Here is a 12,610-nt window from a genome sequence, read left to right as displayed (position 1 = left end):
ACATTTTATTGGCGTTATGGATGTTACAAAAAACATAATTTCCCATGGAATTGCCCCTAAGCTATACTCGTTGTCATCTGTGGAATGCAGTTGTTTTTCATTCAACAAGTGTACATTCCCAGAAATTGTAATCTGCTACCTGTAAAGACACCACCCACAGTCAGTATCATAAACAAGAGTCCTCCTTCTTGCCTATATAGGAAACCAGAACAGAAAGAAGTGTCACTGTCTCAGTTTCTCAGTCTCCAGTCCATTGCATGCAGCGCACTATGTGGTTCCATCTCCTCAGCTTGGTGCTATGGGCAGCGCTTGTTCAGACAGATGAGAACAGCTCCCAGTGTCTTGTCCACGCAGATGGAGACATTATCATAGGGATGCTCACCTCGGCTCACGCCACAGTCGACAATCTCCAGGACCGCGTTCGGCCATCGGAGTTCACCTGCAGCAAGTGAGTATAGAGCCATGGGTGCGCCCCTGGAAGGCATATTTAGAGAATCCCTTTCTTGGCTGTTTGTTTAAGCTTTTTACCTGCCAGGTTTGATCTAATCTTTGATATATTATTTTTCCTGACAGTTTTGACCTTCTTCCCTTCGTCCAAATGCTGGCTGCCATCTACACCATTGACAGCATCAATGACTCAGGCTTCCTTCCTGGTGTTCGACTTGGATATACCGTGTGTGACCCATGTGCAGACGCCACCAAAGCTCTCCACTGTGTGGAACACTTGCTGTCAACCAACGGCTCTTTGCCTGTCCTGGATGACTACTCCGAGTTCCGTCCAAAGGTTAAGTTCATCCTTGGAGAGCGATACTCTCTGTTGACCATCCCTGTGGCCAGACTTCTCAGCGTTTATCTCATCCCTCAAGTGAGAAAAAGCATGAATCTACATATCTACTTGTGCTGTACATGTGTTGATTATGTATGAATACCCAATTTGTTTTTTTATCTGCCCTTCAGATCAGCACAACAGCCTCTGCGGTTGTGCTGAGCGATTTGCTGCAGTTCCCAAGCTTCTTCCGAGTGATCCCCAGCGATGTGCACCAGACCAAGGCCTTGGCGCAGCTCATAAGTCACTTTGGTTGGAACTGGGTCGGCCTGGTCTCCATGGATGACGACTATGGCAGGGGAGTCCACCAGAGTTTCCTGAAGAGTGCAGAAGAGGCTGGGGTGTGTGTGGCCTATGAGGAGGTCATTCCACACTACCTGGACCATGAGCAGAAGGGACAGCACATCAAAGAGGTGGCAAAGCAGATACGGGACTCACCTGAAGCACAGGTAGCGATGGGAGGGACTTATACTGGGGCACGCTTCCCAAAACCATAGTTGCTAAGTAATTACCAACTTTGTTGGTTGCAATGCAATTTCCCATTGCCGACCAGGTTAGCAACTATGGTTTTGGGAAACGCACCCCTGATATACAAAGTACAAAGTCATGGATTGATGTAGGAAAAGATATTGAGTTGAACAGTGTACATTAATAGATTGGCTTCATTTTTATTTTGAACAAATTTACTGTTAAGTTTTGATACTAAAGGAACCGTGTTAAGTTTTGATACTAAAGGAACCGTATGTAAGAAATGTATTTCAATTAATCATAAAATGGCCATGATATGTCACTAGACATTAAGAAATCATGTTCATTTCAAATACTTCACTGACAACAGTAGTCCGGCTAGGATATTGTCATTTAAAAAGTGAAGTTGCAGCCCTCAATTGATGTTGATGTTGTCATGTTGTGTTTTGGCCTAATGCGCCACTCTCCACCTATCTACTAATCACGAAGTCAGTAATGTTTCGGCGTCCGGGTTGGCAGCTCTGACAGTCAGGGGGGAGGGGGAGGGAATACAATGCTCTAAAGTAATTTGAAAGTGATTGTAGTACCAGTTTCAGCCACAATCTTACATACGGTTCCTTTAATTTCACACTTTTTCAAGGCGTTTTAGTAAATTGTTGAAAGGCCTTGTGTGAAGTAATTTGCTAGAAATATACATTTTTGCTAGGTGGTGATGGTGATCCTAAGGCCAGAGCTTGTGAAGATGCTGTTTGAGGAGATGATCCGCACCAACAGCTCTCGGGTTTGGATCGCCAGTGATGCTTGGTCCAGGTCTGGAGTTGTCACAACCATGCAGGACATAAACAAGGTGGGTGGAGTGTTGGCAGTATACATTGTTCCAATGAACACTGTTAATGACCATTCTAACAAGAGCATCACAAACTCTGTTCTCTCTTTGAGCAAACATGTATGAAAATTCTGATTAGAAAATGTTTTCATATTTCCTTTTAAAGGTTGGAGACATTCTGGGGTTAAATTTTGTCACAGGAACCATTGATGGGTTTACAGACTACTTGCAGAAGCTAACAGTCCGTCCAGGCGTGAAAAATGATTTAATTAAAGAGTACAACCAGCTGTATTCAGACTGCGACCCTGATTCCTCAGAAGATTGCAGTAAGCCAAGTGCTGACCATCTAGTGAAGAACGTCGACCTCCCAGTGGTCTATGGTGAAAGGGTGGCTGTTTGGAGCATAGCCCATGCTCTGAGAGAACTACTTGGATGTAATGAAGCCTTCTGTCCAGGAGAAACTGATTTCCCTCCATATAAGGTAATATGGTAATACGGTTTACAGTGGGCAGTGCTTCGACTTGGCCAGCTTCACTCGCGGTCCGCGCGTGGGATCACACGGTATCACGCGACTTAATTTGTATTTTCCCAGTGAGACGCTGCAACAACCCAAACAACCGGTAGATGGCTCATGTGAGCAGGGTGTCTCGTAAAAAGAAATGGAGCCTGGAAAACCCTACACACACTTCACTACAGACTTTAGCAGACAGGTTTAGAAATAATTTAATAGCCAGAAATATGCCTGCCTTGCCCTAATAAAGAACTATTTGGTTAACTGAGAGTGAATCCCGTTTGCAGCCGTAGAAGAAACGCAGGACAAATTAAACATTCTGGTTTTCTCCGAGTGCAACAATGATAGACAGACATCATTTGGACAAAATATAGAGCATATTAACCTCCGTTGCTCAGCCAAATGCCTTCCTGTTACGTCCTGTTATCACGGAGTTACAGGCTATAAACGATTTTTGATGGTCACAAGTTTACTTCATTAGCGGTTTATTTTTTTGATTATTAAAGAGTGTTTTTCATTTAAAGGTTTGACTTCGTGCTTATTCAGTAGAGCATTTAGTGCTCTTCCCAATCCCAGACGTTCACATTGCATGTTTGTTTGTAATGGATGCAACCGCGAGGTAGGCTACGCGTGGCTAGGCTATGCATGCCAACTTTTTCCGTGTTTCTCACGTATTTTAACTTCCCCCTGCTGTCTTGCCGTTTTAATGTTTTCCCGTAGAATATCCCATATTTTAATACTCTCATAACAGCCCTGCCATGTGTTGCCCTGTTGCTACCCCTTGCCCTTCCAACGAAACAGATGTCTTCAAATCATCGTTTTCCTTGCTTGAAGGCGAACTTAAAGTGATGTTAACCTGTATGATGATGATGTATTTGTTCAACTTTATGAAGCAGAATTACGCACTAGGCTACTTGGAACATAACACATTTGACAAAGGACAGATGTATGTTATAGTGACAAAATATTAACTTTCAGTGATTTACGATGTCTTTGTCATGGGGAAGTTTTTTTCCCCATGCATTTATTCTAGGCTACTGTCAGTGACTGCCGTGAGAGAAGCGGGTTCTGTGTTTCGTTCATGTCAGTGACTGATGCGAGAGAAGCGGGGTCTGTGTTGCGTTGCATTAATTTATTTTCAATTGGGCATGCCGTGCCATGTTGTCCACAGCTCAGTTCTGACAAAGCCGAATTTACTCCTTTTGAAACAATAAGTGCGCGTGTTTGTATGGTTATATTGCTTGACAGGGGGGATCCCAAGCAGCTTTCAGCCATAAGGCTACTTTGAGAACATTTCCTAATTCACCCGACACTAATATTCAAAATGTTGAAAACTATGTCGGCATAGCCTATTAACTGACCACCCGATTCACGTTGACTGGGGGGCAGGGGGGGGGGGGGGGCATCAGACGTGCCCAGTTAATCTGGCCCTGCCCCCAACAAACCACACCTTCCCACCAGCTGTGACAGCTTAAAAGAAGTCAAGAGGACTCCTAACTCACAGACCTATTCACAAACCGGTTTTGTGGCATTTCGCCTGTTTTGAAATCCTATGCGGCTACAGGAGCTTCCAATCGTGAGGAAGCAATTTTGCATTGTAGGCATAACTAACATGCAATAACGCCACCAACAACAACCGAAACTAGGCTACTCATTGTCAACATGTAAATTAAATGTAACATTATTGTGAATCAAATTAAAATGTTCTCTTTTGCAAACGTAGGCATAGGCATAGTAACAGATTAATTTAATAATGTTACAAAGATACTACATCAATCCGTATGTTTCATTAGGCTACTAGACGGCCTTACTCTTGATTAATTTAGGCTAGGCCTTTTTATTCAGTTATTCATCATCTTCTGTCCTTGTGTAGCGCACGCATTCTCAGACCTGTCACCTGCCACTCATCGTAAGGGAGGTGTTTGGAATCATTCCCGCGTTACAATCATCAGCCAATCAAGGTGGTCACTTCAGTCAAGCTCATGCATGAGTAATAACGTCATCCATAGCAACGAAGACTCACTCACTCTTAGACTGTTAGTCAAAGATTCTAGAGCGCTCAGCTCCAGAATCTGTTCAGGAGTTGTCATTTTCCCTTACTAAGAGTAGCCTAGGTCTGAAAGGCTTTGTGAATAACTTAATAAGAGAAACTCCTATAGCTAAAATATTTTATTGCTATTTAGGAGTAGCCTACTCCTAGTGGTAAGATAAAAGGCTTTGTGAATATGGCCCCTGGTGTCTAACCCAATGTATAGCCCATTTACACAAAATAATGGTTGAATATTAGGCTACTGATGATCATTGTTATTTAAGAACATGCAGAGCACCAAAAACATCTTGCTCGTAAAAAATCATCATACCGCACATTGTGGCGGGTCTGTTATTTAACCTACTTACTGTAGGCTGCGCAAACCACAGGCCTTTATTTTGGGCAAGCCTGCATTCGAGGCAGGCCTTCTGTTGAAGAATTTTATAAAGCCTGCGCTAACAGTAATCCTCCTGCCCCCGATACCACAGCTGTGGATAGTGTGGAATGCAAGTAATAACACAATCCAATGTGTGTCTCAATTGTCCCCCGCTGACCACCTCACAGATTTCTCTAGATTTTGCAACGACCTTACATGACACAATGCCATAAAATGCCAGTGTTTAGGACATCGAATAATGTTTGTAATGATACCAGTTAGGCCTACGTTCAACAGTAACATAAGTGTAATGAGCTATTCATTGTCGAAGGTGCATGGTGAAGTGAAATTCTTACTTTGGAAAACAAACATTTGCCGATATCATTGGATAGGGACTATGCCTTGTTTATTTTTTACGTAGCCTACAATGGCCAGTTCAGACAAAGCCGAAATTACTCATTTTGAAACATTTGTATGGTTATATTGCTTGACTTAAATCCCAGAGAGTAGGCTAGGCTACCGCACCCCACGGTGATGGGCCTAGCTGTCTTATACGCGTTCAGTGTGGGGTATAAACAAACTCAGAAATTAGCGGTGTCACGTCTGCCTGTCACAGACGTGGGGAGCTTAAGCTTGGGATACAGTTACTTCAGTAACAGTATTTTATTTTACTTCTTATGGAATATATATTTTTTTCACTTTTATAAAGGCTTTGTTTGAATGCTGTTGGAACAAATAGTAGGCTAGTTGATTATAAAGGCAACTTTCTGTTGCAATATTCTGTGTGTTCTGGACTGCAGGTAACTTGTTAAGCCAGTGGTTCTCAAACTTTTTCTTTCATTCCCCACTTTGATCAAGGAGGCATTGACTGATGATAGTGGAGATAACGTGTTATCCCGAGGCCTTTGCAAGTCAGCATCTCCGACGGTAGTCTACCCTATTAAAAATATACGTTTTCGATGTCCCAAATCGTTTTTAACGATCTCTATGCTACTCACCAAAATGTAGGCATGGGAACATGATGAAGTATCCAACTGTCGTGTGTTAAATTATTGTGATTACGAGCCAGTGGTTTTCAAACATTATGCGTGACTCGGACATCTATGCAACAGACTCATATCGTCCTCGCATTCGCAAAATGAGGACAGACTGCTCAGATAACAGGTGTACCTCCAGTTATGCACGATTTTAGTCAAGTCATTTAAATGTGCTGGTGAAACAGTTGTGTACTCTGGGCACAGTTCTGGGCACAGTTCTTCCAGGGCCCACTTCCCCGAAAGCATCTTAAGCCTAAGAGCATCGTAAAGTCCCTCTTACGAACGTCTTAAGATTTGCCGACTGTTTCCCGAAACCATCGTAGCTTAAGAGCGTCGTGAAAACACTCGTACACTCTAAAAAAATGTTGGGTTAAAAATAACCCAAATATAACCCAGCCGCTGGTCTACGAGTGCTCCAGAGTACTCGTTACCGGCTAAGAGCGTCTTAACTACTTCTCACTGAGGTCACCAACAGGACATACAGAGGAATTACAACTTAGAATACATAATCCAACTTACGTTCCCATTCTTTATTGTGTTTACCTGTGATGAATCAGATTTTAGCGTGCAAAATACATTTAATGGTCATAATAATGTGATGAAAAGCGGACAAAAATACAATCAAGTTATGAAACGAGACGTTGCCAGAATAGTTTGACATTATCTTTGCTAAGTGAATATTTTATTAGGCCTATGAGGTAAAAAGCAGAGAAAGCAACATGTGGTTTAGTCTGTAGCCTACTGCATCAAAATCTAAGCCTACACATTTCCTCTCTTTCTTACTCGACTTCTTTCTTATCTTCAAACGTGTTCTTAAGTGGCACCGCGAAAAATGATTGCATGGTGCAACAATCTAATCTTAAAATAATTACAATTATTTATGTATCTGTGTGGTATATAACCTACTTGGGATGCTTACATGCAGATGTCAAAGTGTTTCTATTTTCGTATTGATGTGAATTAATGTGTAGATCCGAAGTTTAAATGGTAGGCCTATAGCTGTGACGTGCAGTCACCTGACATCACCGTCAAATCAGAGGATATTTCAGAACTATTAACGTGGACAGCTCCCCTTAAGAGCATCTTAAGAGCAGTGCACGCGCGTTCACGCTACGAGCATGTTCGGGAAACAGTCGGAAAAACCAAACGAACGATCGTAAGATGAATCGTAGAAAACCCTCTTAAGAGCGTGTCTCCGTCGTTATCGGGGAAGTGGGCCCAGAACTATTAACGTGGACAGCTCCTCTTAAGAGCAGTTCACGCTATGAGCATGTTCGGGAAACAGTCGGAAAAACCAAACGAACGATCGTAAGATGAATCGTAGAAAACCCTCTTAAGAGCGTGTCTCCGTCGTTATCGGGGAAGTGGGCCCAGAGCTTCGTGCCAAGTAGGCTAATAAGCGTTGAGTCGAGATGCTTGTGTGAATGAAACGAAGCGTATAGGCCATAGTGTGACATGCGTAAACCAATGGTGTAGATATGACGCCACAGGGTTTTGTTTAAGAGAGCCTACGTTTGTATGTAGGCAATTTATATTCACAATACTTAGGCCTACTAGTATTTTATTTGTATTGGTTGTTTAGAGTAAAAAAAAAATCGGTCGGTCTTAACGCAAGTTTACAACAGTTCAGTAGAGCATTTAGATGTCAGATGTCTTCAAATCATCGTTTTCCTTGCTTGAAGGCGAACTTAGAGTGATGTTAACCTATTTAAGTGATTGTCGTGAGAGCACGATTCATTGGCGCTTGCATGTTCGGCCTTATGTCTACGTGCGCACCTGAGGCTACTCAGCTACTAGAGAAAGAATTTCCCCTGTTTGTATGTTCACTCCAAGTTGGCCTACCATAACTTACCAACTGTGCACTGTAGACCCTAACTGGCTATTTATATTTTTCTGTGAAATAAGCAAATGTATTTGTTCAACTTTATGAAGCAGAATTACGCACTAGGCTACTTGGCAAGTTTACAACCGGCAAGTCGGTCGGACTAAAAGGGGAAAAAAATAAATATTTGGGTCGGTTCTAAATTGACAGGGTCGGTCGGATTACGGCAAAAGAAAATATTTTTAAGGATGGCCTGGCAGTGTTTTTTTGCGCGTCTGCAGAAGTCAGCTAAATATGAATGTAATTATGCGGCATAAAGCAGATGTATTTGTTTATTGTACAGAAAAATAAAAATGACATGTCAAGCAGTCAATTGACTACATTGCAGTCAAGAAGTAGGGCAAATTAATTTACGAAACCAAAACGTGGGTCATAGTTGTCTAAGCCTCTATTGCGTAGCCTGTTAAAAACGTTGCCAGATAGTATTAAATCGGCAACAACATTGTTTTCTGCAGAAGCCTACCCAAGGCTACAGATTAATTCTGAACAGTTATTTCTCTACTGGCTCAATTATCACACCACTGTTTTGATTTGCGTAGCTGCGTTACCCCCAACACTGACAATAATGTAGACAGCAAATTTCTATTTCGATTTTCGTTACCACCGTTATGTGACATGCACCATTATGTGACATGCAGGTTTCAATGTCTATTACTTTGGTTTAAAATAATTTTAAATGATTCATAACAAGCATCATTTTATTCTATAAAACCTGTAAAAATATTTTCTGTGTATCATAAATATATATATATATATATATATATAGAAACGTTTGGTTGCGCCCAGTGGTGTAGTGGTAACATAAGATGTGGTCAAACTATGAATTATGTGAATACGGTTAGGTGGACTGCCAGGAGGAATCAGATTTTTATAAAAGGGCATACAGAACATGTTTGATGATGGTGGAGGTTACTGTCCAATATTTAGAACATTATGGTTCCTAGTGTTGATGAGTGCACATATTGTGAAAGTGGATAATACAGTATACTTTTTGAATGTTAAAAGTTGCAATTGGTGAATAATCTCTTTTGAGAGGTGGATAAACTCTAATAAGAGGTGGATAAAGTCTAGTTCTGAAATTTCAGTGGATAAACTGTGTTTACTTTTGTTTAGCCTCCACTACAACCCTGGCTGCGCCACCTGACAATTTTTGGGCGGTGAAATTGCAAATACAGTCTGAAAATGTATTAAAAGCCCTGGAAATGTTGTACAGCCATTAAGACTTGTTTAAACACAGTCTTCCAACTTTAAATGCATTCTGTCCATTTTTAAAGATTATTTTGACATTTTTAAGTCTTATTTGTCAATGACCCTTACATATGTGTGCGCATGGAATACAGACAGACTGTCTGAGGGACAGAGAGAAAGAGATGCACAGACTGTGTTCTTCATTTGACCCGTTCCCTTATTTTTCAGCTTGTTGAGAAGCTCCACAAGGTGAATTTTACCCTTGACGGTGAGAGAAAGTTCTTCGACAAAAATGGTGACTTTGAAAATGGTTATGATGTTGTCATGTTGGTACCCACTGGTGAGATTAGACAGGCTAAAGTATTCGGGAGATTCACTTTACCACAGGATAAAGTTGTCATCACAGAGAAAAATATCACGTGGACTTCGACCCTCAACAGCACAGTAAGTACAAACACAATTCAACCAAGGAAGCTGTCTCTTGTTGTTACTGCAGTTTTGCTATAATAGTGTGCGTCACTTCCAACCCAACAGTTACCTGTATCTCAGTGCACACCATCATGTCCTAATGGCACATTCAAGAAGGTGTCGAATATTTCCTGCTGCTACAGCTGCATCTCCTGTGCTGAAGGGACCTACTCTGACAGCTATGGTAGGTTTTGAAGTTGCTGATGTAACCTGGGTTGTGTTGAATAGTGTGCGTCACTTCCAACCCAACAGTTACAGAGATGACAATTACTTTTTCATTATGTTTTTATATTTTTGTAATAAAGAGATATGATATTCATGTTTTAAAAGGTGCACTCTGTAATTTGATTTCAGTTTTGTGTAAAGCTGTTAATATTTTGGTTGAACAGTCAATTGAATTACAGACTTCCATGCCTCTGAAACACTGTGTTGATTGACTGGGATTGCTTACGACTCAGTCTAACTCTGTTTTAGAGTAAACGTTGCAATTCATGAGTAAACGAGCAATTACCTGAGTGCAAGACTTCAATATAGTAAAATGTGTAAATGTAGTGGTATACAGCATGCATTGTGAATGGAGAGTAATGGGAAAGTTGAGAGCCTCGGAAAATAGCTGTTTTTCAACTTCTGCCATGTTCTGAATTGAGATGTAAGTTATCTGTATATTGTGAAATCCCTTTGAATATCTGTCTCAAGCTCTGGATACGTGTTTTTCTTTTCAGACCAAGATGACTGCCACATGTGCCCCAATGACACTTGGTCCCTGAGGGGATGGAGTAAATGTGAACCTCGCACTAAAAAATATCTGCAGTGGTCTGAAGCATTACCCGTTGCTACCCTGGTGGGAGTGGGCCTTGGGCTCCTGCTCCTCATAACAGCATTTGTCTGTTTCACCATCCATCGGCACAGCTTAATTATCAGGTCTGCCAATTATCTCATGTCTTGCTTCATGATGGTTGGTTTAGCGGTGAGTTTTGGAAGTGTGGTGCTATTTATGGACGAACCCAGCATCCACCTCTGCCGGGCCCAGCAGATCATGTATGCCTTGGGCTTCACCCTCTGTGTCTCCTGCATCTTGGTCAAAGCCTTCCGCACGTTCCTGGCATTCATGGCTTTTGATCCCATAAGACGCGATCGTCTGAACAGGCTCTACAAACCCCTGATTGTTATGGTCCTGGTGACCTCTGTTCAAGGGCTCATCTGCCTCTTCTGGCTGATCTTTGACACCCCACATGTGGACCCGACCCCCCCATCCAACCAGAGCATGGAGCATATTCTGCAGTGCAGCGAGGGCTCCAAAGTGTGTTTCGTGGTAATGCATGGCTACGTCGCTCTGTTGGCGTTCATCTGCTTCCTGCTGGCCTTCAAAGGGAGGAGGGTCCCGCAAGACTTCAACGAGACGGGTGTCATCATCTTCAGCATGCTCATCCACTTGTTTGTGTGGCTCTGCTTCATTCCCATCTACATCACCAAGAACGAGTCACGGCCCATCGTACAGGCCTCCGCCATTTTGGTTTCTAACTATGGCATCATATTCTGCCTCTTCGTACCCAAGTGCTACCGAGCTATTTGGGGCAAACGCACAACGGAGCGAATGAGAGCACGCCTGCTCAACTTCACTCAGACCAGAAAGCACGCCTCTATGGATGACGATCTTATCACCGAAGGCTCAAAGACAGACACCTTGAGCTCAATGTTTCCCATAGTGAGGTCATTGGAGTCAGTAGATTCAGGGTTTAGGCCAGCCAGTACCTCCCTGTCCTCTACTTCATCCCAGTCAACATTACCATCAGCAGAAGACCCTTCCCTGAACCTAAGTCGCGCTGACTCTGTGTTTGTCATAGGAGTGTCTGAGGGTCCCACTGACTTAGAGAGACCAGACATGACAGTACAAGAGAGGCATAGAAGCCAATCCATGTAAGTGTGAGGTGTTGCTTGTGTACCGTCTGATGATATTTGTCAACATTATTTTTCATGATAATCATGTCAAAACAGTTTCATATGATAAAATGTGTGTTTTTTCTAACCTTTGGAATTTATAAGACATGTAGTAAACTTTTTACTAAACAAATTGGCCCTAAACTTTTATTTGTGTGAATATTTGAAAAATTACATGGAACATGGTTTTTACATTTAACTAGGTGCTGTTATAAAATATGTACTTTTGCAATAAACTGACTGATTAATCCTTTTATTCAAGTTTTTATTCCCTAATGGTAAATTACATGACCAAGGAGGAGGGAAAGTGTTATTGCAACCGCTTATCTCAATCTTTGTGGCTGGTATTCTTTAATGGACAGAATCTGAAAATAGAAGAAGTTTATTTTCGTACAAATCCTTTCATCCGTGATCCCATATATCCAGAGGCCCAACATTATTAACACCATTTCTTACAATTGAAAATGAGTTTGCTAACTCTTACACGATAGAAGACACTAAAATAAAATGCTTATCATACATGGTCCCAGAAGTCCATTACTTATTTTTGACATATTATTGGAATGGATTGGTAATAGAACTAAGATATTTAAGTTTAATTGATCACAAGTTGATCACAATCTAGGCATTAATTGAAGAGTTTGAGAATAAGAATGGTGTGGGAATTTTGATTCTGAGCCTCATTGTTATTCAGATATGAGCCATTGCTCATAACAAGGCTACTTAAAGGAGCAGTACTTTAGGTTTGGGGTTATGGGGAGTGTGGCTATTTGAGTGGTATAATGTGTCAATTAATGGGGTCCAAAAAGTATTTCAGCAGTTAATGGAAGATAAGCCATTTACTCTTGCATATATATATTTTTTTTAAGTATATTTTTTGGGCTTTTTATGCCTTTAATTATAGGACAGTGGAGAGTGACAGGAAGTGAATGGGAGAGAGAGTTAGGGTGGGATCCGGAAAGGACCGCGGGGCGGGAATCGAACCCAGGTCGCCGGCGTACGGTGCAGGTGGCCCAGCCAGTTGCGCCACAGCTGGGGCCTATATTGACAACTACATTTTA

At 41.8% G+C, this 12,610-nt stretch overlaps 1 protein-coding gene across 1 annotated transcript; it reads left to right on the top strand.

The window, feature by feature from the left end:
- The first annotated feature begins 218 nt into the window (after nt 1–218).
- LOC143110015 (G-protein coupled receptor family C group 6 member A-like) lies at nt 219–11,805 on the top strand. Its single transcript, XM_076272833.1, has 8 exons — nt 219–448; nt 574–865; nt 958–1,275; nt 2,001–2,141; nt 2,287–2,601; nt 9,372–9,587; nt 9,678–9,795; nt 10,334–11,805. Exons 1-8 carry the CDS (start codon nt 258–260, stop codon nt 11,530–11,532), a joined length of 2,790 nt encoding a protein of 929 aa, XP_076128948.1. The 5' UTR covers nt 219–257; the 3' UTR covers nt 11,533–11,805.
- Nucleotides 11,806–12,610: the final 805 nt, after the last annotated feature.

This window comes from Alosa pseudoharengus, unplaced genomic scaffold (assembly GCF_046254945.1).
Source record: "Alosa pseudoharengus isolate Yale_2024_CS ecotype anadromous, Long Island Sound unplaced genomic scaffold, YU_APseudo_1.1 YU_APseudo_1.1_scf_7, whole genome shotgun sequence".
NCBI lineage: Eukaryota > Metazoa > Chordata > Actinopteri > Clupeiformes > Clupeidae > Alosa > Alosa pseudoharengus.
The sequence above is the reverse complement of the archived record's forward strand: the minus strand, read 5'-3'. Positions and strand labels throughout refer to the sequence as shown.